Source organism: Myodes glareolus, chromosome 5 (assembly GCF_982192425.1).
Source record: "Myodes glareolus chromosome 5, mMyoGla1.1, whole genome shotgun sequence".
In the NCBI taxonomy this organism is placed as follows: domain Eukaryota; kingdom Metazoa; phylum Chordata; class Mammalia; order Rodentia; family Cricetidae; genus Myodes; species Myodes glareolus.
This window is the reverse complement of record NC_142030.1, coordinates 26,607,407-26,628,798: the sequence shown is the minus strand read 5'-3', so window position 1 is coordinate 26,628,798 and position 21,392 is coordinate 26,607,407. Positions and strand designations below refer to the sequence as shown.

Below are 21,392 nucleotides of genomic sequence, written 5' to 3'. Positions count from 1 at the left end.
AAAGAAATTGAGGCTTAAAACAATGAAGGGTCATGACCTTTGCTGAACAGCTACTTTGGGATTTGAATCCAGATATACTTAAAAGCTTTTTCCTTTATTTGTCTTCCTGCCTAACCAGGGGGCAGCCTCTAAATCTTTTTAAAATTATTATTTTTGAGACAGGGTTTCTTATAGCCCAGACTAGCCTTGAAACTCACTGTGTGGTTGAGAACGAACCCAAAGTCCTGATCTTCCTGCTCCCCCACCACCACCACAAAGGTTGGGTTTATGCACTGCTGCGGATGAGGCTTCATCCATGTTTGCAAGTACTCTACCAACGGTGTGTGTGCGTGCAGTGATGGAGCACCAGATGGAACCCAGAGTCCTATGCACGCTTTAGTACTCCAGCCCTGAGACTCCCAACTCAGAGCCTGGGCTCCAGTTTTCAGACCTGGATTTCTGCTTCTCTCAACTTCTGGGCTGACCCTCTCGGTCCAGTCTCACCTCCTACCATCACCCCACAGAGACATCTGGGGCTCCTGCAGTCCCAGGGCCCTCAAGAATAAGGAAAGCCCTAAATACAAACACATTTGCATGAAGATTCGGGTCTGTGACTGCAGTTAGAAGTGACAGGAGCACCTGCCACCAGCTTCCTGGGACATAAATGTCCCCACAGCCAGGTTGGTACCATTCAGTGTTTATTTAGATACACATAAAAGAACCTTGTGGTTCAGACAGCTTGTGCTTTTTCTTTTGGTCACATATATATACACATACATATATATGTATAAGTATGTATATAAACATATACTTACACATACATGCTTTTTATTTTTTTAAAAAAGTCAACACATTACCAGTCTCCTACATGCTTTCTATACTAAGCAATATATACAGCTTATTATATATATGTGCATATATATAATATATATTTCAATAACTACATTCAAGTAATGAAACACAGGATTTACAGTTTCCCTTGGACGGCAAAGGGAAAGCAAATTCACAAACAGTTCACAGAGGGAGTACTGGGAGCCCAGGCAACAAGAGCCGAACCCTCTGAGGGTGAGGAGGCAGCAGCAGCAAACACCCAACCACCCGCGGCTGTCCACGGGCATGCGGATGCAGAACCAGGGCAGACTGGCCTGCTCTACTGGTGTGTAAAGCAGGTCTGGGAGCTCACTTGTCCAGGAGTTGCTCAAACTTGGGGTTTACGAAGGAGAAGCCATGGAAGGCTGCCTGGTCCATGGAGTCGATGAGGTTCTTGTCACTGTAGGAGAGGCGGGGTTTTTCACTCAGGAACTCTTGGTCAAAGTTGCTGTAGTCTGCGGGGGATTTCTGTGAGTAGAAGGCAGCAGAGGGTGAGGTGACCGCCAGGGTATCTCCAAGGTCTGCCCTCACAGGCACAACAGTCACCCAGGCCTCTGGGGTCCTGGTCGGGGAAGCCAGGGCAGTCTACTCAATCAGGAAAGAGAGTATCACTGGTCGCCTGAGGGCAGTCCCACCATAGTGTATTGCTAATTCCCCAAGGGAGGAAGAAGGCTGGAGGGGAGCACGGGGTTAGCAAGGACAGGGGGCACCCTCCAGGACAGGGGCCGGTGAACTCAGCCTGTGGGCCACATGTCTCCTGCTCTGTTTTTAAAGGGGCCTATAAGCTAAGAATAGCTTTTGCTATTTTTGTTTAGTTGGTTTTGGTTTTGGTGTTTTTGAAACAAAGTCTCGTGTAGCCCAGGCTGCCTACAAATTCATGATCCTCCTGCCTCAGCCTCCCAAGTGCTGGCATCATCACCAAGCACCCCCACTCCCAGCTCTAGCCTCTATGATTTTAAATGGTTAGGAAAAAAAATTAAAAGGATATCCAATGTCACATGAAAATGAAGTCAAATGCAAATTTCTGTGCCCACAAATCAAGTTTTATTCAGCCACACTTGTCGACACATGGAGTATGGCTGCACTGGGACTGCCTGGCCAGCAAAGCTCCAAATATTTATTCTCTGGCTGTTTATAAGAAAAGTTCCTAATTCACTACCCCAAAGCACTGGATGAGATAGGTCGCTGGTGACCCTCGGGCCAAACTGAGCTAGAAGGCACAAGCATTTAGCTAGTACTGGTTTTGTTTGGCAAATTGTTGGAAATCACATTCAAGGCCTCGTGTGCATGTAGCGTCACGATTGAGCTGCATTCCTAGCCCTCGATGCTAGGCTTTGAAGACTCCGAAACAATATTTTTAACAGGGAAATTTAGATTTCTGACTTCTTCTGAAAACTGGTAGATTAGGCCCTGGGTTCACTTCCTTTTTTCATCTTACCCTACACCATAAAGAGAAAGGCTACTCTTTTATTTGCAGGAAAACAGGCTCAGAGATGTCAGGCCTTGCTGGGTGGTGAACCCATGATTTTTCTGCCTCCACCCCCTAAGGGCTGGGATTACAGTTATGTGCTACCATGCCTGGCTTTAGTTTTTTATTTTACCTTTATTTGGGGAGGACATTGACATGCTAGGTGAGCACTCTACCACTGAGCTAGCTACACTGGAGCCCTTGGGCTCAATTCCTATTAGGCCCATTCTTGGGGCTGAGAGCCCACTGCCTTGCTCACATGCCTGCACTGCCCCCAGTGGGGCATCACACCTGACTAGTGTGTGCAGGAAGAAACTTCTCTCTGTAGCAAGAGTTATGTGTTGCTCTTACAGCTGGGACAGCTTGTCACCCTGCTCCAGGAGCCTCTGAATACAAGATCCACAAAAGGAAATATAAGATATACACAGGATCTTATATTTATATAAGATCCACACAGGAAGTGGCCTGCTGCTTCAAAGCACAAATGTGGGGCATGTCACAGAGACTGCCCAGTGGGAACGGTGTGTCCCAGAAGAGGACAGAGCAAGCGAGAGAAAGGCAGGCAGAAGACGCTGTGATCACAAAGGGATACCGTGCCCTAACTTCTCTTTTAAAAGACAGGACCATACTGTGTATTCTGGCTTCAAGTTGAGAACCTCCTGTGTCTGCCTGAGTGTTAGGATCACACATGTACATCATCACAACCAGCAAGTTCCAACTTCCCAGAGGTGTTATCAGCTCCCTATTCCAACCAGTCCAGTGGCCTCTGAGGATCTGGGACCTTGACGGAATCATGGCTCACTACCAGGAATGCCCTCTAGCTGCCCTTTGTCTGGTCTGAAGACATCCCAAGCCCTACCAACACATAGCAGTTCTTCCAAGCAGTCTTTCAGACCACTCTGCTCCCTGCATCCCAGGCTCCTACTGATATACCCTCCCCCAAAGCAACCCATAGATGTGTGCCCTGTGACATCTCCAGTACGGTTGTCTTCTATCAGACTGTCACCAGTGTGCAAATGCCTCGTCTGGGATCCTCCAGCACTAGGGTGTTTTCTTACTTCACCAAAGTCCAGCACAGCATTCTGCTCCAACAAGGACTCAGCACGTCCAATATCAATTGGAAAATGGATGTGATTCATGAGTAGATGGATGGAGGTGAAACCCTAACTCTGGTGGCCAAGACATGGTTTCCAAAGCACAATGTATTGAAGAGTTTAGTTACATGGTGGCTGGCTTATGGTGGTGTGCACCTGCAAGAGGCCAGCTTAAGTGCAGGATTCTGAGTCAGACTGAACAATACAGTAAGGTTCTGTCTCCTGGTTCCTGGCCTCTTGGATAAGATTGCGTTATGCATCCCCGGCTGACCTGGGCTTACAATGATCTCTGCCTCAGCACCAGGAGCCTCACCGCCAACACCACTACTGCCACCACTACACGACTTCTTTGTTGCTGTTCTGAAACAGGGTTCCGCTGCACAGTCCTGGCCAGCTGAGAAGAAACTATGAAGACTGGGCTGGCCTCAGACTTGTGGTTACTCTCCTGCTTCTGCCTTCCAAGTACTGGGATTAGAGGCATGCTCTATCAGGCCTGCCTCTTATCTGGTGGTGCCGAGGATCAAACCTAGGTTAAGTGCTCTACCACTGAGCCATATTCTCCAGGTCACGACCCTGAGTCCACGGTTCCAAATGTGGAATGACTGCTGGAGTCGGACTGGGGAGATTATGAGAACGCGAGAGCACAGGCTTGGTACAGCATGCCAGGGGAGAACAGGAAGCCGGTTTGTTGGGAAAGGAAAAGGGGCAAGTGTGGGAATGTTGCAGGAAAGGGGCAGGGCAGGGTGGGACCAGGCTTGGAACAGGGGTGGGTGTCATACCACTTTGGGCTTGAAGGGTGGCTCCACCTTCCTCTTCTCCAGCAGGACCCAGTTGATAGTCTTGAAAAAGGGATGAAGTCTGATGTTTCCTGTCACTCCCAGCCTCTTGACTGGCTCCCTCTCGAACAGCTGCAATCCACAGGGGCCTCGGTCAGGACTCAAGGCCATGAGAAACTGGAGCTTTTACAAACTCTAGCAGATCAAGGGCTCCAAGGCCAGATAGGCTCAGCCCAGGAACACTGGGGCGGAGGGTAAAGCTCTCTGTTTTACTGACACTCGTAGTCAGTCAGGTGCTGAGTGTGCCCAGTTTCTAGTGCTTCTACTAATTCTGAAGCAGTCTGAATGCGGAGAGGGAGGCTAAGCGACCCACCCAAGGTCACTAGCTTGTCACAGACAGAGCCAGACTCAGCCTCAGGTCCGAACCCTTAGTCACCACACCATGCTGATTCCAGAGGGAGACCTAGGAAAGAGTGCCTTGGGAACAGGGACAGACCACGACGTGGGATTTGTCAGGCACGGGGCCCGAGGGAGGCCCTATTCCAGAGACAGGACCTCCTGGAACCCCAAAGCCATGTGTCAGCCAGACTCACCTTCTCCATGATGTCCTTGGACTCCTTGGTGATCCAGCGGGGATAGTGTGGCGTGTCCACCCGGATGGACTCAAAGAGTTCATCCTCATCATCACCATGGAAGGGCGACTGACCAATGAGCATCTCATAGAGGAGGACCCCAAAGGACCACCAGTCCACAGAGAATGTGTACTTCAGGCCCTGCAGGATCTGGGGGCAACAGTGGTCAGAGTAGGGAACCAGCCTTCTTTAGGAAGCCTCCATGACTCTACCCTACCAAGGTCAAGTGCATAGCTGAGTGAGAGATATCTACTCACTTCAGGGGCGATGTAATCAGGGGTGCCACAGAAGGTGCTGGCCCGGTTCTCTCCAAATATATTCTCTTTGCACATCCCAAAATCGGCTATCTTGATGTGGCCATCTCGGTCCAGCATCACATTGTCCAGCTTGAGGTCCCTGAGGAGAAAAAGGGACAGAATATCCCTGGGTGCCAGTTCTAACCCTCCCTAGCCTTGCTGCCACATGCTGGATTTCAGCCCTGCAAGTCCACAGCTTTTCCTAGGAGCACAGAGAACACAGAGGAGAAAGGTGAGTTCAGCGTGCTAAATACAGGTGCCTTCTGGCAGCAGCCCTCTATGCCAAATGTGGGACACACGATATCCTTCTTCTTGAAGCCTTGAGTGAAGTTCAGAGGTATTGACACCACTTGCCCCTTGTCCCCTAACTGGCTGGCAGATTATGTCCCACTCCCTTTCCTAGCTCTGGTTTATCTGACTCAACAAGGGCAGGGACCATGTCGATTTCCCCATTAGTCATCTGAATGGGAACAATAATAGATGTATTATTACACATCTATTAGCACAAGGTGTATCCTGAACTTCAGCCACCAGACAGCCTTCAGTCATTCTAGGCATGGACAAGCAAATTGGAATGTGTATCTCACTCCCACCTTTTATTTATTATTATTATTTTTGATTTACACATTATGTATGTGTGTCTATGGGTGTGTAAGTGCACATGTGTGTAAGTGCCCACAGAGGCCAAAAGAGGACATCAGATCTCTAGAATGAGAGCTACAAGCAGTTATGAGCCACTGGACATGGATGCCAAGAACCCAACCCTGCAAGGGAAGCAGGTTCTCTAAATTGTTATCTCTGCAGCTCCTCACTCCCACCCCAGGAAACTGGTTAGCATCAGTATCTGATGCATACTGTCACATGGCTTGGTTTGGTTGGTTTTCTTTTCTTTTATGAGATAGGGTCTCAATATGCAGCCCAGGATGATTTTTAATTCTTTTTTGTTTGAGACAAGGTCTCTTTGTGTAGCTCTGGATGTCCTATGTAGCCCAGGCTGGCCTCAAATACACAGATATATGCCTGCTTCTGCCTCCCAAGTGCTGGGATTAAGAGGTGTAAAAACACAACTTGGCTCCACAGTTTGTTCCTGCCTGATAGTTTAGTGTCATCCCACACTGAGATACAGAGCGCAGGCTCGTCTGCATATGCTGAGCATAAAGTAGGGAGACTCTGTGCCTGCAGGGCTGCCCCCTTCCAAGAGCACTGAATATGGACAGTGAGCTCCCAGCTCCTAGAGCTGCACCAGCTTCAGCTGAAGGGGCAGAAAAATCCTTGTACCAAGTTAGGGGTTTAGGCAGATACTCAGCCAAACACTCACTCTAAGCAGTGCTGGAACTGTGATCAGGCAAGGCACCACCCTTCCCAGAAGTCTGGGGGTCCTAACACCACCAATACCTGTAAATGACGCCTTTGCTGTGTAGAAACTGTAGCCCGCAGATGATCTCAGCCGCATAAAACCTGAGGAAGAGACAGTGATCCAGGCCTTTGCCCACCAGTCCCATCCCCCACCCCAGGACAGGAAATGCTATCAATAACCCTGCTGACACCATGGACCCAACCAAGCACAGTTTTTATCAGGTAAGTGGAGGCTGGAAGTCCAGGCAGCAGATTGGAAGGGAAAGTCAGACAATGTTCCGTGGTAGGAGGGCATTTCTGTGACACAGTGTGCAAACACAGGCCACTACTTTAGGGGTAGACATATGCTTGAAGGCATTACTATTGTAGTCTGGGAGCCACACACCAGGGGCTGTAGAGGGCACTGTCCATTCTGCTCTCCTGCCTGAGGCCCAAAGAGAGGACAAGCGCCCAGAGGACCTGTGCTGGCCCCACAGTCAGAGCTTGGTTCCCACACAGTGTCCCAAGTGTCCCCAGTGCCAGCCCTGTCCTGACTCAAGTCTTTCCTAGGGAGGGAATGAAGGATAAAGGGCATTAGACTCAGCCAAAGAGACAATAGACCTCTCCTCACACAGGGCCCTCACATACGTAGCACGGTAGAGTTCGAAGCGGCCCTTGTCCTGAATGTGGTACATCAGGTCACCCCCATTGAGGAACTCCATCACGAAGAACAGGTGGTCCTGGAGTGGGGTGGGGGTAAGCAAAGGTAAAGCTCACGGAGCCCCCCACTGGAAATAGAGGACATAGGACCTGGGCTGAGGGTAACAACTTAGGAGGTGTGGCTGCAACAGACACAGCCCCACCATGGGGGAAGACAGGGTTGGTCGGGCACAGGCAATGGTGGGAAGGCCAGAAACCTTGGTCTGGAAGGTACAGATGAGGTGGGTGAGAAAGGGATTCTCCCAGGCGAGCGCCAGCACCCGCTTCTCCACCATGGTGCACTCCACATCATCGTCAATCAACACCACATCCTTCTTCAGGCATTTGATGGCGAAGTATTGGTCTTTGCCCTTTAGCTCTGCAAGCAGGACCTACCCAAAGGGAAGGATATTGAGCAATGGCCCTGAGGTTACCAGCACCCAGCCTCTGAAACAGGAAAGCCCTGAGCCCTGGTCGCAGGCTGCTCTCACCTTGCCAAAGCTGCCTTTGCCCAGCACTTTGTGGAACGTGAAGTTATCAATGTTGCAGCGGGTGCTACCCTCCCATATCTTGCCATAGGTCCCATTGTTGTCTGTTAGAGAGACGGAGAGACTAAGGTCTCAGTCTACATGACTCCCTTCCCAGGGGTTAGGAGTAGGCAAGGCAAGGGTCTCAGAGAGGAGAGAAGGGGCTCACTCCCCATGGGTGGTACCTCTTCCCAGAACTTACTAGACAAAAAGACTTACTGGAATCATAAGGGTGGGCTGGGGAAGGAGTTGGAGAGAAAGGGGCTCGGTACCTCATCTCAGGACTCACTCAGCATGAAAGACTGGCCCCTCTCTTTGCCCTGTTGGAGAGTGGGAGATTTAAAGGTGGTATTTGACCCAACTTCACCTGGAGCATCATCTCCAGAGACTCCTGTCTTCTTCTCAAATCCCTGGTATACTCCGACAGTCTCTGATGGTCCTGAATCCAGCTTCCGTGAAGATCTCTAGGGAAAGGGCATAAGAAGAAAGCTAAATGGTAAGACCACTGTCAGAACTGCTAGGCCAGCGAGAGGATCCCCAACCACAATCCCCTCCTCAATCCCAATGGCATCAGAGGGGCAGAGCCCAGGACTCCCAGGGCACACTCCTCCTTTCCCCTGGCCCTGCGATCTAAAAGGCACAGATTATAGGCACAGGATTTTAGTGACTGAACCATACCTTCCTAAGCAATAATAAATTGTTTAATCTCCTATTTTCAAACTTTTTTACATTTATTTGTGCATATGTGCATGCACATATATGCACACGTGCACGTGCCACAGGACAACTTGTGGGATGCTTCTCTCCTATTCTATAGGTTCTACAGAAGGGACTCAGGCTGTCAGGCTGAGTGGAAAGAGCCTTTACCCATGAAACATCCTGCTAGTCACTCATTTCATTTCTGCTCTAGAATTTTACTCTTAAGTTTTACTATCCCTTAAGTTCCAGTCATAGGTAAATACATACACATCATGAGAACCCTTTCTTATATACCCAACACACACCGCACACTGTGCATTCATACACTGTACACACATGCACCCATCATATTTATTATGCATATACAACATAGACATGTATGCACAACATACACTCCACATGCCATACCACCCACCCCCACATATCACACACTGCATACATACAACATACACACATACCATGTAAACAAACCATATACACTATGCACATACAACATGTATATGTACATACCACATACTCTATATACCACCCACTCATAGATAACACACTCTGGACACACTACATACCAAATAAATACCACACACAAACACCTTACACACAAGATACATATAAATACCACACAATATACCATACATGACACATTTATAACACAGACCCTGTTCTTGTTCAGAATGTCCCGATGCTCAACTCTGTAGTCACTGTCTCCCCTCATGTAAAGAACTGCCTGAATGAGGAATTTCCCAAGATGACAAGGCCTAAATTCATCTTACAGAAGCCTCATCTTAGGGCTCCCAGGCATTCTGTGAGCCCTGAGAGCCTCTGCTTGCATCACCCTAGGTCTAGACCCCAGTGCCCCTGCCTACCTGGCTCACTTGGTTCAAGGCCTCAGCCAAGAGCTTCTGGTTGATGCCACACAAGTTGGCCACCTTCTCTCGGCACTTATGGTGCACATTCATGCCACAGTCTGTAAGAGGCAGAAGCAGAGCAACCAGTGTTAGGTCTCAGAAATGGGTAGGGAGGAAGAGAAAAGGGGAGGGGACAGGGAAGGGAGGAGACAGAAGAACTTTTGGACCTCTGAGCTTCCTTTCAGGGGTGAGGGCATCTGAAGCCATCATGAGCATTTCGAATATTTCATGATTTAAGTAAAGATAAAGAAAATATCTGGATGCAGTAACTCACACCCATAATCCCAGCAATTGGGAAGCTGAGATAGCAAGACTGTTCTGCATTTGAGGCAAGCCTCAGCTACACAGTTGCAGGTTAGCCTGGGCTACAGAGATCCCGGTCAGAGAAAGAGAGGAGGAAAGAGATGGGGGAGAAAGAAAGCGGGAGGGAGGCAGGAAGGGAAAAAGAGAAAGGGTGTGAAGGAGAGAAAAGGGGGAGAGAAAGAAATGGAGAGGGGAGGAAGGGGAGGGAACAGCGAGGGAGAGAGAGAGAGAGAATGGTAGCTAGTTAAAATCCCTTTAACATCTGGGACAAGTGAGATAGGCCGCTTTCCTCAGGACCTTGAGACTCTCCTAAAGGGAAGCCTGGGGCAAGGGAGCCCGGGAGCAGGGCCTGCTAGTGTGTGGCAAGCCTTGGTTAAGAACTTCCAGTCACTTCTCCTCAGTGAGTCCCTAACTGCACACTTGAGGATAAAGCCTAGGATGGAGACTTAAGGGACAGTGGGGAGGGGTTCCTCCTAAATGAAGGGTTAACCCCAAATGAAGTGTGGACATATGAGAGTCCTTTGAAGTATCAGGGAAAGGGGTGAAGGCATCATGGTGGGTGCTGGGGCTTACGAGGTTGGGGGTAGCTGGGATCTGGGTAAAACACACCTTCACACTTTAACCCCTGCTTCACCAGTCCCCAGAGCAAGCTGCCACAGTGGTCACAGAAGGTGGGGCTCATGTAGTTGTAAACCTTGAACCGGTGTGGCATGTCAATGTTGAAGCGTTCTTTCTGGAACTGGAGGGGAAGGGCATTACAGGTCAGGGGTCGCATGCCAGTTCTCCCCCAACCCTGTGCGTTGTCAGATTTATAACAGAGTTCCACTAAGGTCTGGGAAACCCAAAGGCCCAAGAAGGAAAGGAAGGCTAGGGCACCCACAGCCTCCCATCTAACCAATCCCCCGACCCCAAGGGCCCAGCTCACGATGGTGTCCCGGCTATTGGCAGCGGTGCCAGTGCAGCGGCCGATGATCTTGTCAATGCATTTCTTGTGGATGGCAGCGTTGCATTCTTGAAGGGGCGCAGGCCCGGGACAGGGAAGGGGGGTTACCAAGAGAGGCAGAGTCTGAGCTGGCACTGCTGGCCAAGCTCAGCCCTCTGCACAAAGCCAGCCTTCTCACTGGCCGCCCACACCCTCACCCTACACAGGCCTCAGCTCAGGGCTTCATTTTTCCCTCCTCCCGCCAGCCCTTCCAGAAAGGGTCTGGAAGGCATGGGGCAAGAGATGGGCCAATCTAAAGGGCTATAGAAAATAGAGAAGGCTCAAGGACTCCTGGGGTGGGGTGGGAGGTGGGAAGAAGGGAGGATATATAGGGGCCAGAGAGCCTCTCTTTCCCATTTCTTTATTTCAAGATAGCAAATAGCTACTAAGTAAACTCTCTTTTACATGAACACATGACATGCCCCAGTACAAAGATACCTGTACATGCATACAAAGCTTGCATAATCACAACAATAGGCTTCTTTTATTAAATGCTCACCACCTGCTAAGCCCTTAAAACATAGTCCCAGTGGGCCTTCACACTTGGATCTATTATGCCTAGCTTATGAACAAGAAAACAGAGACACCTGGTCAGTGCTGAAGACCTTGACCTCACAGTGAACAAATGGTAGAACAACTTATGCTTGTCCACATCTGCAGTCTGCAAAGCCTGCTCCACACTGTGTGTCATGGTGAAAGGTGTGTTCACACCTGTGCATCAGAGATACTTGCACCACAAGCACACAAAGTCAGGGGAGTGCTAGTGAAGATCTCACACCTACCCCTGAGGATAGAGACCTCGCGTGTGCCCATGGCTGGTTTGGGGTTGGTTTCCGTGTAAATTTCTACAATAGTCTATTTTTGGAAACAACCTGAGAACCTGCACAGAGTTGGGAAGGAATGCACAGAACTGGATTTGGCAAGCTGCAACAAGCCAGCCTGGCACTCACCAACTCAAGCACACACACTCATGTACACAGGGCTCTTGTCCAGACATGCCATCCAGACCCAGGAATACAAACAATGGCATGCACTTAAGCACACACATGCATGCATTGAGAGACTTACGTCTGCATTTGTAGCCTTGCTTGTTGAGGCCCCTGGAAGGCAAAGCCCCAGAAGAGTGAGTGAAGGTAGACACTCTAGTGAAGATACTCAGTCCCTTCCCTCCTGTGCCACCCCAGCAGGTGTCGCCACCCTTACCAGACAAACTCTTTACACACAGAGCAGAAGGTGGGTTGCCCAAAGAAGGTGGCGATGAATTCGTGGTTCTTAATGTAGTGGATTTTGGCCTGTTTAATGGCTCCACGGCGGTTCATGGTTGGAAACTTGGCCTCCTCCTCACTACGCATAGACTGTTTGCAATCTGTGAGCCATAGGGTGAAGTCAGCCCCAGGGTTCATGAAAGTCGCTCCCCCTGCAAACCTCCCAAGATGGCCCCAACATGTCCCCATGGGAGTTGCTTCCTTAGGTACCAGTGCAAAGTTTTCCCCTGACCTGGCAAATGCACTTGCCCCTGCCCAGGTGGGTGGTCTTACCCCCATCCTCCAGGAAATACTGCACAGACATCAGCACCTTGGCCTGAGGTTGCAGGTCCAGCTGCAGGGGTGGGAGGGGGATGTCAGGATGAGGGTGGGCCTGGCCCAGGTGAGACTCAGAACCCACCCCAAGGCCTCCCCCAAGGCCAAGGGGGGCCCTATAGCCTGGGCAGGCAGTGGCCAGGGAGGAGAGGGTGGGCAAAGAGGAGAGGGTGGGGCCCTGCCCCCGCCCAAGCCCCGCCCCCCTCTGCACCCAGGGTATTATTACATTTGGGGAAGTGAAAGGATTCAGCCCACACCCTGCTAGCCATGTGGTCCAGAGCAGCGAGGAGGGAAACTCCCACCCCATCCCCCTATGCACATGCAGACATCACACTACCATGCCTGAAACACACACACTGCACGCTGGGACAGGTTCTGCACTAGCCCAGACCATGTAGAGGGAAAGGCCTATGCCTCTATTTCAGGACCCAGACCCAGGGGCATTTCCTCAGGGAGAGCACATGCCCATGAGCTCCTGTGTCTCTGCCTAACTGGCTAAGAATCTGAGCACTCTCTCTTCCATCTGAGTGTCTTCATTCCTCATTGAAGGCTAACCAGTGCTTCCAATGATCATTGAGCCTTTTTAGTTTGGCTGCAGAAGCCTACAGGATTGTATTGGCACTGGCATTCTACTGCCACCAAGAATACCAGACAGAATACTAGACAGATGCACGTGTCTAGAGTCCCAGCTAGAGCAGGTGAGTGGACAAGCTGCCGGTTTTCTTCTCTCACCTCTTTACTGCTAAGTAACATGACATTGGGCCCATGCCTGGCTAGACCTGTAATATCTTTGTTTTTAAGATGTATTTATTATGTGTACAGTATTCCTCCTGAATGTACCTGCAGGCCAGAAGGGGGCACCAGAGCTTATTACAGATGGTTGTGAGCCACCAAGTGGTTGTTGGGAATTGAACTCAGGACCTCTGATCCATTGCTATAATATCTTTAAAAAACTCCCAAATAAAACAACAGGTACCTCTAAGTAGGAGGCCTGGCATTGAGTGGGAGCACATCACTTTATAGTGCATATCCTGCCTTTCCAAAATTAACAGGTGGGGAAAAATAGTCACAGTAATCATGATAATTTCCCTCAGCGCCTACAAGGTGTCACATTCTGCAGTGTCTCCATACTTGGCGCTGCTGGAGACTGAATCTATGGTTTTGTGTGTGCTAGACAAGCATTCTACCACTGAGGTAATCCCTAAGTCTAATTTTACATTTTTAAATTTTGAGACAGGATCGCATTAAGTTACCCACCAGGTCTTAAAGTTGTGACCATCCTGCCTCAGCCTCCCAAGGACGTAGGATTATAAAATCAGGACACCACAGCTGGCTTGCAATAAAGCATTGCAGACTAGTGCTCATTCCGAAAAGGGACCCAGAGGTGGGATGTTTTTCCTCCTTTTAATGGAAGTATAAAAGTTCAGGGGGTTGAGGACCTGTTACATTAGGGCCGGGATTCAAGCCCAGGCCACAGTAGCTACAGAGTTGTACTGGTAACTGGTACTGAGGTGTACCCACTCACCAAGTTTCACCCCACAAGTACACATGCACATGCAGGACCGCAGCACATGACCCTCTCACCCAGAACTCCGCCTTGCCGTTGTTCTTCTTGCAGCGCTCAGCCAGTACCGACACGCCCACAGTCACCTCAGACAGTGGGTCTTCAGCTGCCCTCATCAGCACAATCTGGATGACACGGCCCTCGTAGATGTGGGCATCAAATGTTGACTTCCACTCAGGATACATGGTGGGCTTCTTCTGTACCAAGGTCTTCCCTCGCTCTGCAACCAGGGCCAGACAGACAACGTCAGGATAGAACTCAAGTCCTTCCTTCCCTCCTTATCCCTCACTGCCACACAAACTACTCCCTCTCCAGTCCTGAGGGTCTGCTCTGGCTGTCCAGCAAGCGCACAGGGCGTGCAGAGCCTCCTGTGCCTTCAGGGTACTCTGGTAGCCCACCCCCAGTGCTTCACTCCTGCTTTTCCCTCTCCTGTAACCCTTCTGCTCCACCTCCAGTTCAGCCTCCCTTCTGTTACCCAGTAAACACATGGAAGTATGGCCACATGACAGCCAAGGACTGGTGGCAAGGAACATGGTCTGGCCTTGTTGCAAGTCCCAGACAGAGAAATGGGTCAATGTATTCCTCAGGTAACCACTAAGTCACAGCCATGATGGGATTGAGGACAAAGACAGTGACAGTGTTTCTAAACCTTCCTGCCATCAAGTGACCCTGATATTCAGAGACTTCCTGGAGGAAGAAGCAGCTCAGCTAGAACCTAATGGGTGTAGGCAGTAGCCGGCAGGGATCAGAAGGTGAGACCAGAGAGAAGGAAGCATCCCCATAAGCCCCCCCTGACCCCAGGTTCCCTCAGAGGTGGGAGCGGGATGTCTCATCTCCTGTGACCTGCCCACCTATCCCTGTTGGGGGAAGAGGGCAAAGCCAAGTCAGTTCTGGAACACAATAGCCTCAGTGTCCAGCTCAGGGTCTGGCCCCGGCAGACATGTGGAAATCGTGGCGTGAAACCTAAGATATAGGAGGCTCAATTCAACCAGTTTAAAACCCTGGAGAGAACTGGGTCGCTTCTGTCTTCCTGGTCCTCAGCTGGGTAGATCAGAGAGATAAGGAGAATCTAGGCGAGAAGGTCCCTTGTCTCTCTAGGGACTGCTTCCAACACTACCTGTGCTGAGTGCCTCCTTCATCTTCACAGCACAGAAAGGCTGGCTTGCCTCATCCTCTGTCTGCAGCGAGCCCAGCTCATAGGAGTTGAAGGAGATGCGCAGGAATGGCGCCATGGTGAAGCCTGCAGGGAGATTGTGCACATGATGGATGACGGCAACACAGTAGAGCAGAGGCAGTGGAGACCGCTGCTGGGGAGACCCAGGCACCCATGTTCCACAGAGCTCACACCACTTGAACTGCCCCACACGGTACATCAAATGCAATAGTGCCAATGGGGAAAGCTGGGCAGTCTAACGTTAAGTCTGGACTTGAGGCACCTCTGGTAAAACTGACAGGTGGGAAACCAGACCCATTGGGTGACAGCCACTATGGTGACTGCTATTTTGTCAGTCTGCCAGGCTAGGGTGCCGTCCCATTCCTGAAATGGACCCTGGAGACATGTGAATCTGTGATCCTGAAGCAATCATGTGGGAAGTCACTCAGTGCCCCTCTCATGGTCAGGGACCTAAGCAGACCAGGGATCCAGTATGTGCTGGGCCCCCCACTCTGTCAGCAACCGCCCTCTTCTCAGTTGGGCTCACAAAAGCCCTCTTGATTCTCTGCTGCTTTTGCTCATAACCACTCAAGCAGAGAAGTGTGGCCAAACTGTTTCATCAACCAAAGAACCCCCCTCTTAAGATGGGTAAACTGAGACCCAGGCTGAGCCAGACTAGAAGGCTCTACCAACTCTACCCTGACTTGGTTCAGCACACCCCACCCTTCTGAACACAAGCCCCTCAGGTCACATGCCTCCTACCTATTTAGATTTCCTGTCTTTTCAAACTGAGAATGGAGACAACAACCAAGATCTCTTCCAGGCAGGTAAGGAGGTATGAAAGAGACACGGTGGGGGGATATGGGAAAGGGGTGCAGTTTCACATTTTCTTCCAAATCTAAAACTATATTTTAATGTTGACTATAATATACAAAGATGGACTCAGGGTACCCTTACACACACTTACACACACATACACACACACACACACACACACACACACACGCCAAAAACAAAACCACCACCAAAACTCAGTTGCCAGCATGAGGCAGCTCCCTCCATCTCCTCAGCAGGGCAATCAGAGCAATAGCCAGGTCTGCTCAGAGCTCCCAGTCCAGATGAGCTCAACAGGAAACATTGACCAACCCAGAGTGCCCAGCCAGAGTTTAGGGCCCATGCCAGAGCAGACAGACTAAAGAGGCCAATACCACCAAATGCTGCCCGGGTCTGGCTCCTAATCAGTAAAAGACAGAGCAAGCGTGCAGTCTCAGCCTGTGTCCCTGCCCCCAGTCTCTGACCTGAAACCAGCAGGTGGGCAAATGCTGAGCACTGGACCAGTGCACGTGACAATTTGGAGGGCAGAAAAGAGAAGCTGCTGTGGGCTCCTGGCCTGGAGTAAGCATGAGCAGGGGCTTGCAGGGCGACAGATCCGCAATAATAAGCCGGCCCTAGTGTGCCCTCTGTGGCTAGGACAGACACCACCACCACCAAAGCAGCTTGAGGAGGAAAGGGCTTGTTTCATCTTACGGTTTACAGTCCATCATAAAGTGCAGGAGTGTGGATGCAGGACCTGACCAGAGAGCAAGCTGTTTCCTGGCTTGCTTTACAGGCTGTCAGCTGCCTTTCTTGAGTTTTGCTTTTGTTGTTGTTATTTGTTTTGTCTTTTTGTTTTTTAGAGACAGGGTTTCTCTATGTAGCTTTGGAGCCTGTCCTGGAACTTGCTTTGTAGAGGCTGGCCTTGAACTCACCGAGATCTACCTTTCTCTGCCTGAGTGCTGGGATTAAAGGCATGCGCCACCACACCAAGCTCAGCTACCTTTCTTATACCTCGCAGGACCACCTGCTCAGTAGTGCACTGCCTGCAGTCAGCTGAGGTCTCCCACATCCATCAAGAAAATGCTCTACAGACTTGCCTGTAGGCCAATCTGATGGAGGTGTTTTCTCAATTGGGGTTCCCTCTCTCTCTAGCTTGGGTTAAACTCACAAAAAAACTAACCAGCACAAGGACAGAAGAAGTGAGTGCATGTGTGAGGCCCTGCGGGAATAAGATACAATGGGAGTCAGTAAGTGGTGGCGTGAAAAGCAAGATACAGAGGACTGGCATTGGTCACATGCAGGAATCTTGGACAGATGCCCCAAATCCCCAAGGAAAGAAGACATCTTGGACCTCCTACTGACCTCAGAGTCTTAGGCATCAAGTGCCCCAATGAGCGCTTTCAGGGTCTGAAGAAGCAGGGCCCCTCCTAGGACACACTTGCCGTAGGCCACATACCAAAGGCCAAATCACAGCAGGAAGAAGGCAGGGTAGTGAGCAACTGGCTTTGTATTTCAGAGGGTAAAGCTGAACAGGCATAGAAAAAATAAGAGAAGGGGCTTAGGCTCCTCGGGGACATGAGATTAGAGCCATCCCAGTGCAAATGGTAAGGCTGGCTAGACACAGGTCCTTGACACCAGTGCTGTGTGGCTATGCAGGCCTTCTGGGCTCTGAGTTTCTGGAGCCTCCTACTCCAGGTGAGGACTTGTCCCTGGTCTCTAGGTTATGCTGATGAGAAGCCCACTAGGATAAGGGCCAGCATCAGCCCAACAGGCCTAGGACATGCCCCTTTGTTAATGCTACCCCCATGCCCTATGGGACACCCTCTCTAAGTTTGCTCATGTATCCTACTGTATCTCTTCTGTGTCCACAAGTCAGTGAGAGGTGGGAAACAGTCCCCAATTCTGAGAAAGGAAAATCATGTTTGCAGGAGCATGTGGCAACTGACCCTGGACTGGCACTCCACAAACTTGCTGGCCAGCCTCTCCCACAGCTCCCCCTGGTGTCTAGCTCTGCCAGCAGGCCCAAGGCTTTCCTTGCTCCTAGCTTGCCCTCGGCTCACAGAGCTGTGTGGAAGACAGAATCAGAGCAGCCACAGGAGGGTGATGCAGGAGCTGACCCGTGGGCTGCCCTTGAGGTCTGAGCTTCAGCTCCCACTCATCACAGCTTACTGTTACAAGCCACTGGAGGGAAAACCACAACCACAGCAGGTCTGAGCCCCAGCCCTGAACCTGCATCCAGGCCACAGTGCTACCAGCACTGGGGAGTCATGGTCTTTGTGGGCTGCCATGGACTACCCAAGAGTCATTCAGGAGTCAAATCACCTTGCCCCAAGTTTCTGGGACAAAATTGAAGGCAATGGCGCCTGCCAGTGCTAATGCCCATTTGGCTCTCATTTGGAGTATTCAGACCTTAGAAGGGAAACAAGCTAGCATCTGCTGCCATCTCAGGGTGACCCTGAGAGAGGCTCTGGGCAACAGTGCCCATCTGCACAGGGAAGTCGGTCTGCCCACAGGCTGCTGTGTCTGTGCAGTGGTGGGAAGACTAGGGGTGAGCAGAACACAAAGGCAAGGTGTGCCCAGTATTTATAAGCCCCATGCAAATAGGCCCAGGGCCACAGGCCCCAAAGGAAGGATACTGCCTCAGCCTCAGACTTTGCAGGTCCAGGGGACAGCGGGGGCTATCCTCACAGCATTCCATGGGGGAGCAGCGGGCCTTCCCCATTGTTGGGAGCTCTGAGCCTCTATGCTCTTGCACTCCCAGTCTGTCTATGAGGAAGAGACCAAGGGAAAGAGCCAAACAGCCAAGATGTCAATCTCAGCTCACCCGCTTCTAAGAATCTGTCCTGTCCAAGATGACAACATACTGCATTAGCCTTGTAATTATATTTGCACACTTTATCCCTGTGCAGCCCCAGGTAGGATTTTCTAGAGAAAGAAATCAAGGTTTCAAGAGGGGAAGTGACTTACTCAAGGTCACACAGCGGTAAGTGGTAAATAAAGGGTGGGAAGATTTGAACGCAGGCCTATTGGATGCTGCAGTTTCTTTCTACACTCATCCTGCATCCTGGACTGGCCCTAGGCCTGCCCTCAAGGCCACTCCTCTCCTCTGGCACAGACACCTTAACTATTGTCTTTCCTCCATTTCTGAAAGCATAAACTGGCCTGGGTCCCTACCCTTGCCAGAAATTAGAAGCCTTGAGGTAAGGAAGGCAGTAGCTAAGTCACAGCAGACAGGTCACCTTTTCCAGAGCAAATAGAAACCTGTTTCCAGATAGTCCAAGGTATTGAGTGAGGCTAGCCTAATGTGACCAGGGAGGCACGGGCTGGCAGCAGAATGGGCACCTCCTATGAGCAGGCAGAGAGTGCTAGTCTGAGGTAGGCAGGTGTGGGTGGCAGAGGCTACATGAAGTAGGATCAGGACTCCTCAGGTCTTTGCTCCCGGGTAGCTGTTGAAGACGTCAGATGACGCACCAGGCGCTTCAGCTGATGTTTTCTTGAGCCTGTCTACACTTTCCAATAGCAGTCTGATCGAGGGCTCTCTTCTCATCCCCAGCCTTCCCCACTGTCCAGTGGACAAAACCCTACGGCCTGTGAGACAGAACCAGACCAGGTAGAGGGAGCCTGTGGGATCTGAGACCTTTTATGCAGAACCTTGACCTTAGTTTTCTCTGTACTACAAGGAGCTGGACACATCTCCAAATGAGAGCTCCTTGTAGTGCAGAGCTGGACTAGATGCCAGTGGCAGCAAAGTGATGCCCTCCTGGGGCTGTCACCCTACCTGGCCTGCATAGGCCTGCAAGGGAGAGAAGAGCAAACATAGGTCTGCTCACGGGATGGGATGGATTGGGAGGTGCTATGACAAGCAGGGTAGAAGAAGCTGGCCCTGCAATCGTAAAGAATAGGGTCGGCATGAAGAACAACCAATCTGGGCCTGTGAACAGAAGCACCTGGGAGGCTGATCTCCATGGTGAAATTCCCAGACAGGACCAAGTCAAGGAGGCCATGGGCTTTCACAACTTAGAAAACAGGGCCAGCAGAAAGAGCAGAGAGATGGCCTCTACCAGAGCCCATGATCTTAGGTCACAGCCAGGTCCCAGAGCAGCCATGTCTTCCATGGGACTGGCCTCATGTCCTTGCCACCCCTCGGGACCATGCACTCTCCTTCCCAGGCTCTTCAATACTCTTATTCCTCCCTGCTTTCAACCACAGCACCCTCTCTCAGCTGTGACCTTCCCACAGCATGGAACCTTCTCAGCTAGCACTGTTCCTAGAAGTCAGATACCTTAACCTGCCATTTAAGGCTTCCTCCACCCTGGCCCCATCTTGATCTCCATCTCAAATCCCTCTGTCTGCTTGGCATCTCACCTGTCAGCCCCCATGAACCTGTGCGTCTCCCCTTAGTCAGAACGGCCTTCTTCTCAAGTACCAATCCAAAAGCCAGCCCTGGTAATCTTTCCTCACTCCTGATGAAGGCAGCTGCTGTTGACTAGTAACCTGTGCCACTGTCTCAAGTGCTGAGGACTTGGGTTTGTTGTAGATGAGATGGTGTCTCTCCCTCGACTTCCGTCATCTCTCCTGGCTGCTCAAGAATCTCTCTGCTAGGAGCTTATGCTGGTAGAAATCAGTATAAGACCCTCAATTCAACTCAATCCAACACATACACACACAAAACAAAACAACAAACCATGAAAACCTGGGTTAGTTACATGCCAGTGTGGTAGGCACTGTCTGTAATTGCATTACTCAGCAAGAGCTACAGAAGGACCCTACCTCAAAACCAAAAAGAATCCCAAACATGGTTCATGGGCATAGGAAGTGGGTCCTGGTTGGCATAATTGTACCTTTCCAGTTGTACAGGGGTCGGGCTACCCTAAGAATCAAGTGAAAGCTGGAATCTTCTCAGGAAAATATGCATGCACGTGGCATGATTCTGCACAAAACAGGGTGGGAACCGGAGTCACAAGTCTGCCTCAGTCCCAGGCTGGTCCCATGAGTGAGTACCCCAGATAGAACAGGTTGATGGGACATAGTGTGGTGGAAGGTAGAGGAGGACTGAGCAGGATGGGGCCAGGGTTTGCTCAGGCAGTGAGGATCGGGAGTGAGAGCACTGAAGTAGAAACGAGGCCACAAACGTCTACTGGCTGGGGTGGCTGGAGAGTGTCCAGCCTGAGGGCCAGGACTCGGGTTCCTGTCAAATGGCTCACAAGTCCTCTGCCAACACACATGGGGTAGGAACGCGTTAAGCCTGCACTGGGCTCAGAACTGTAGTTTTCTCACAGACCCCCAGATCAGGACTCTCTGAGCTCAATGAATGGAAAAATTGCAGGTACCCATGAGGGAAAAACAAAAGCCCTTCATGGCCCAAGCCTGAAGCCAGCTCCTTTGAGGACAAGAGGTTCTCTGTGAGAAGCCATGTGGAAGGGGAACATCCAGGATTCTCCAAAAACAACCACACACATGTACACACATGGGCACACCAGCTAACCTAAACACACGCATGAGGAGTCTCCTTCAAAGGCAGACACACACAGAGCTACACATACACACCGCCCTAGGATAACACACACACACACACACACAGAGTGTGATAAGTCACAATATACAGACAGGTAACAGACACAGTCTAGGCAAAGAGACAAACTCGGAGGCCTGGAAGGACCTTGCATACCTGATAAGATCTGGCACCAAGTATGACCTTTCCTGTCACAGTATCC

The 21,392-nt window shown here is 50.7% G+C and overlaps 1 protein-coding gene across 3 annotated transcripts in view; it reads right to left on the bottom strand.

Annotated features, from left to right (window-relative positions):
• Positions 1-660: 660 nt before the first annotated feature.
• Prkcd (protein kinase C delta) overlaps positions 661-21,392 on the bottom strand; it is a 55,180-nt gene continuing 34,448 nt past the window's right edge. For 2 of the 3 annotated variants that reach the window (XM_085687760.2, XM_048421009.3), the window contains exons 2-18: positions 14,827-14,949; positions 13,730-13,929; positions 12,104-12,164; positions 11,769-11,931; positions 11,634-11,665; positions 10,509-10,594; positions 10,193-10,322; positions 9,239-9,339; positions 7,966-8,140; positions 7,641-7,741; positions 7,368-7,541; positions 7,099-7,190; positions 6,511-6,573; positions 5,077-5,215; positions 4,781-4,969; positions 4,191-4,319; positions 661-1,317 (exon numbers count right to left, since the gene is read on the bottom strand). In XM_085687760.2, the coding sequence (XP_085543886.1) occupies positions 1,159-1,317; positions 4,191-4,319; positions 4,781-4,969; positions 5,077-5,215; positions 6,511-6,573; positions 7,099-7,190; positions 7,368-7,541; positions 7,641-7,741; positions 7,966-8,140; positions 9,239-9,339; positions 10,193-10,322; positions 10,509-10,594; positions 11,634-11,665; positions 11,769-11,931; positions 12,104-12,164; positions 13,730-13,929; positions 14,827-14,941 (2,109 nt within the window). In that variant the 5' untranslated portion in view covers positions 14,942-14,949 and the 3' untranslated portion in view covers positions 661-1,158. The remainder of the gene's footprint in view (positions 1,318-4,190; positions 4,320-4,780; positions 4,970-5,076; positions 5,216-6,510; positions 6,574-7,098; positions 7,191-7,367; positions 7,542-7,640; positions 7,742-7,965; positions 8,141-9,238; positions 9,340-10,192; positions 10,323-10,508; positions 10,595-11,633; positions 11,666-11,768; positions 11,932-12,103; positions 12,165-13,729; positions 13,930-14,826; positions 14,950-21,392) is intronic. The other variant, XM_048421010.3, reaches the window with a different exon arrangement.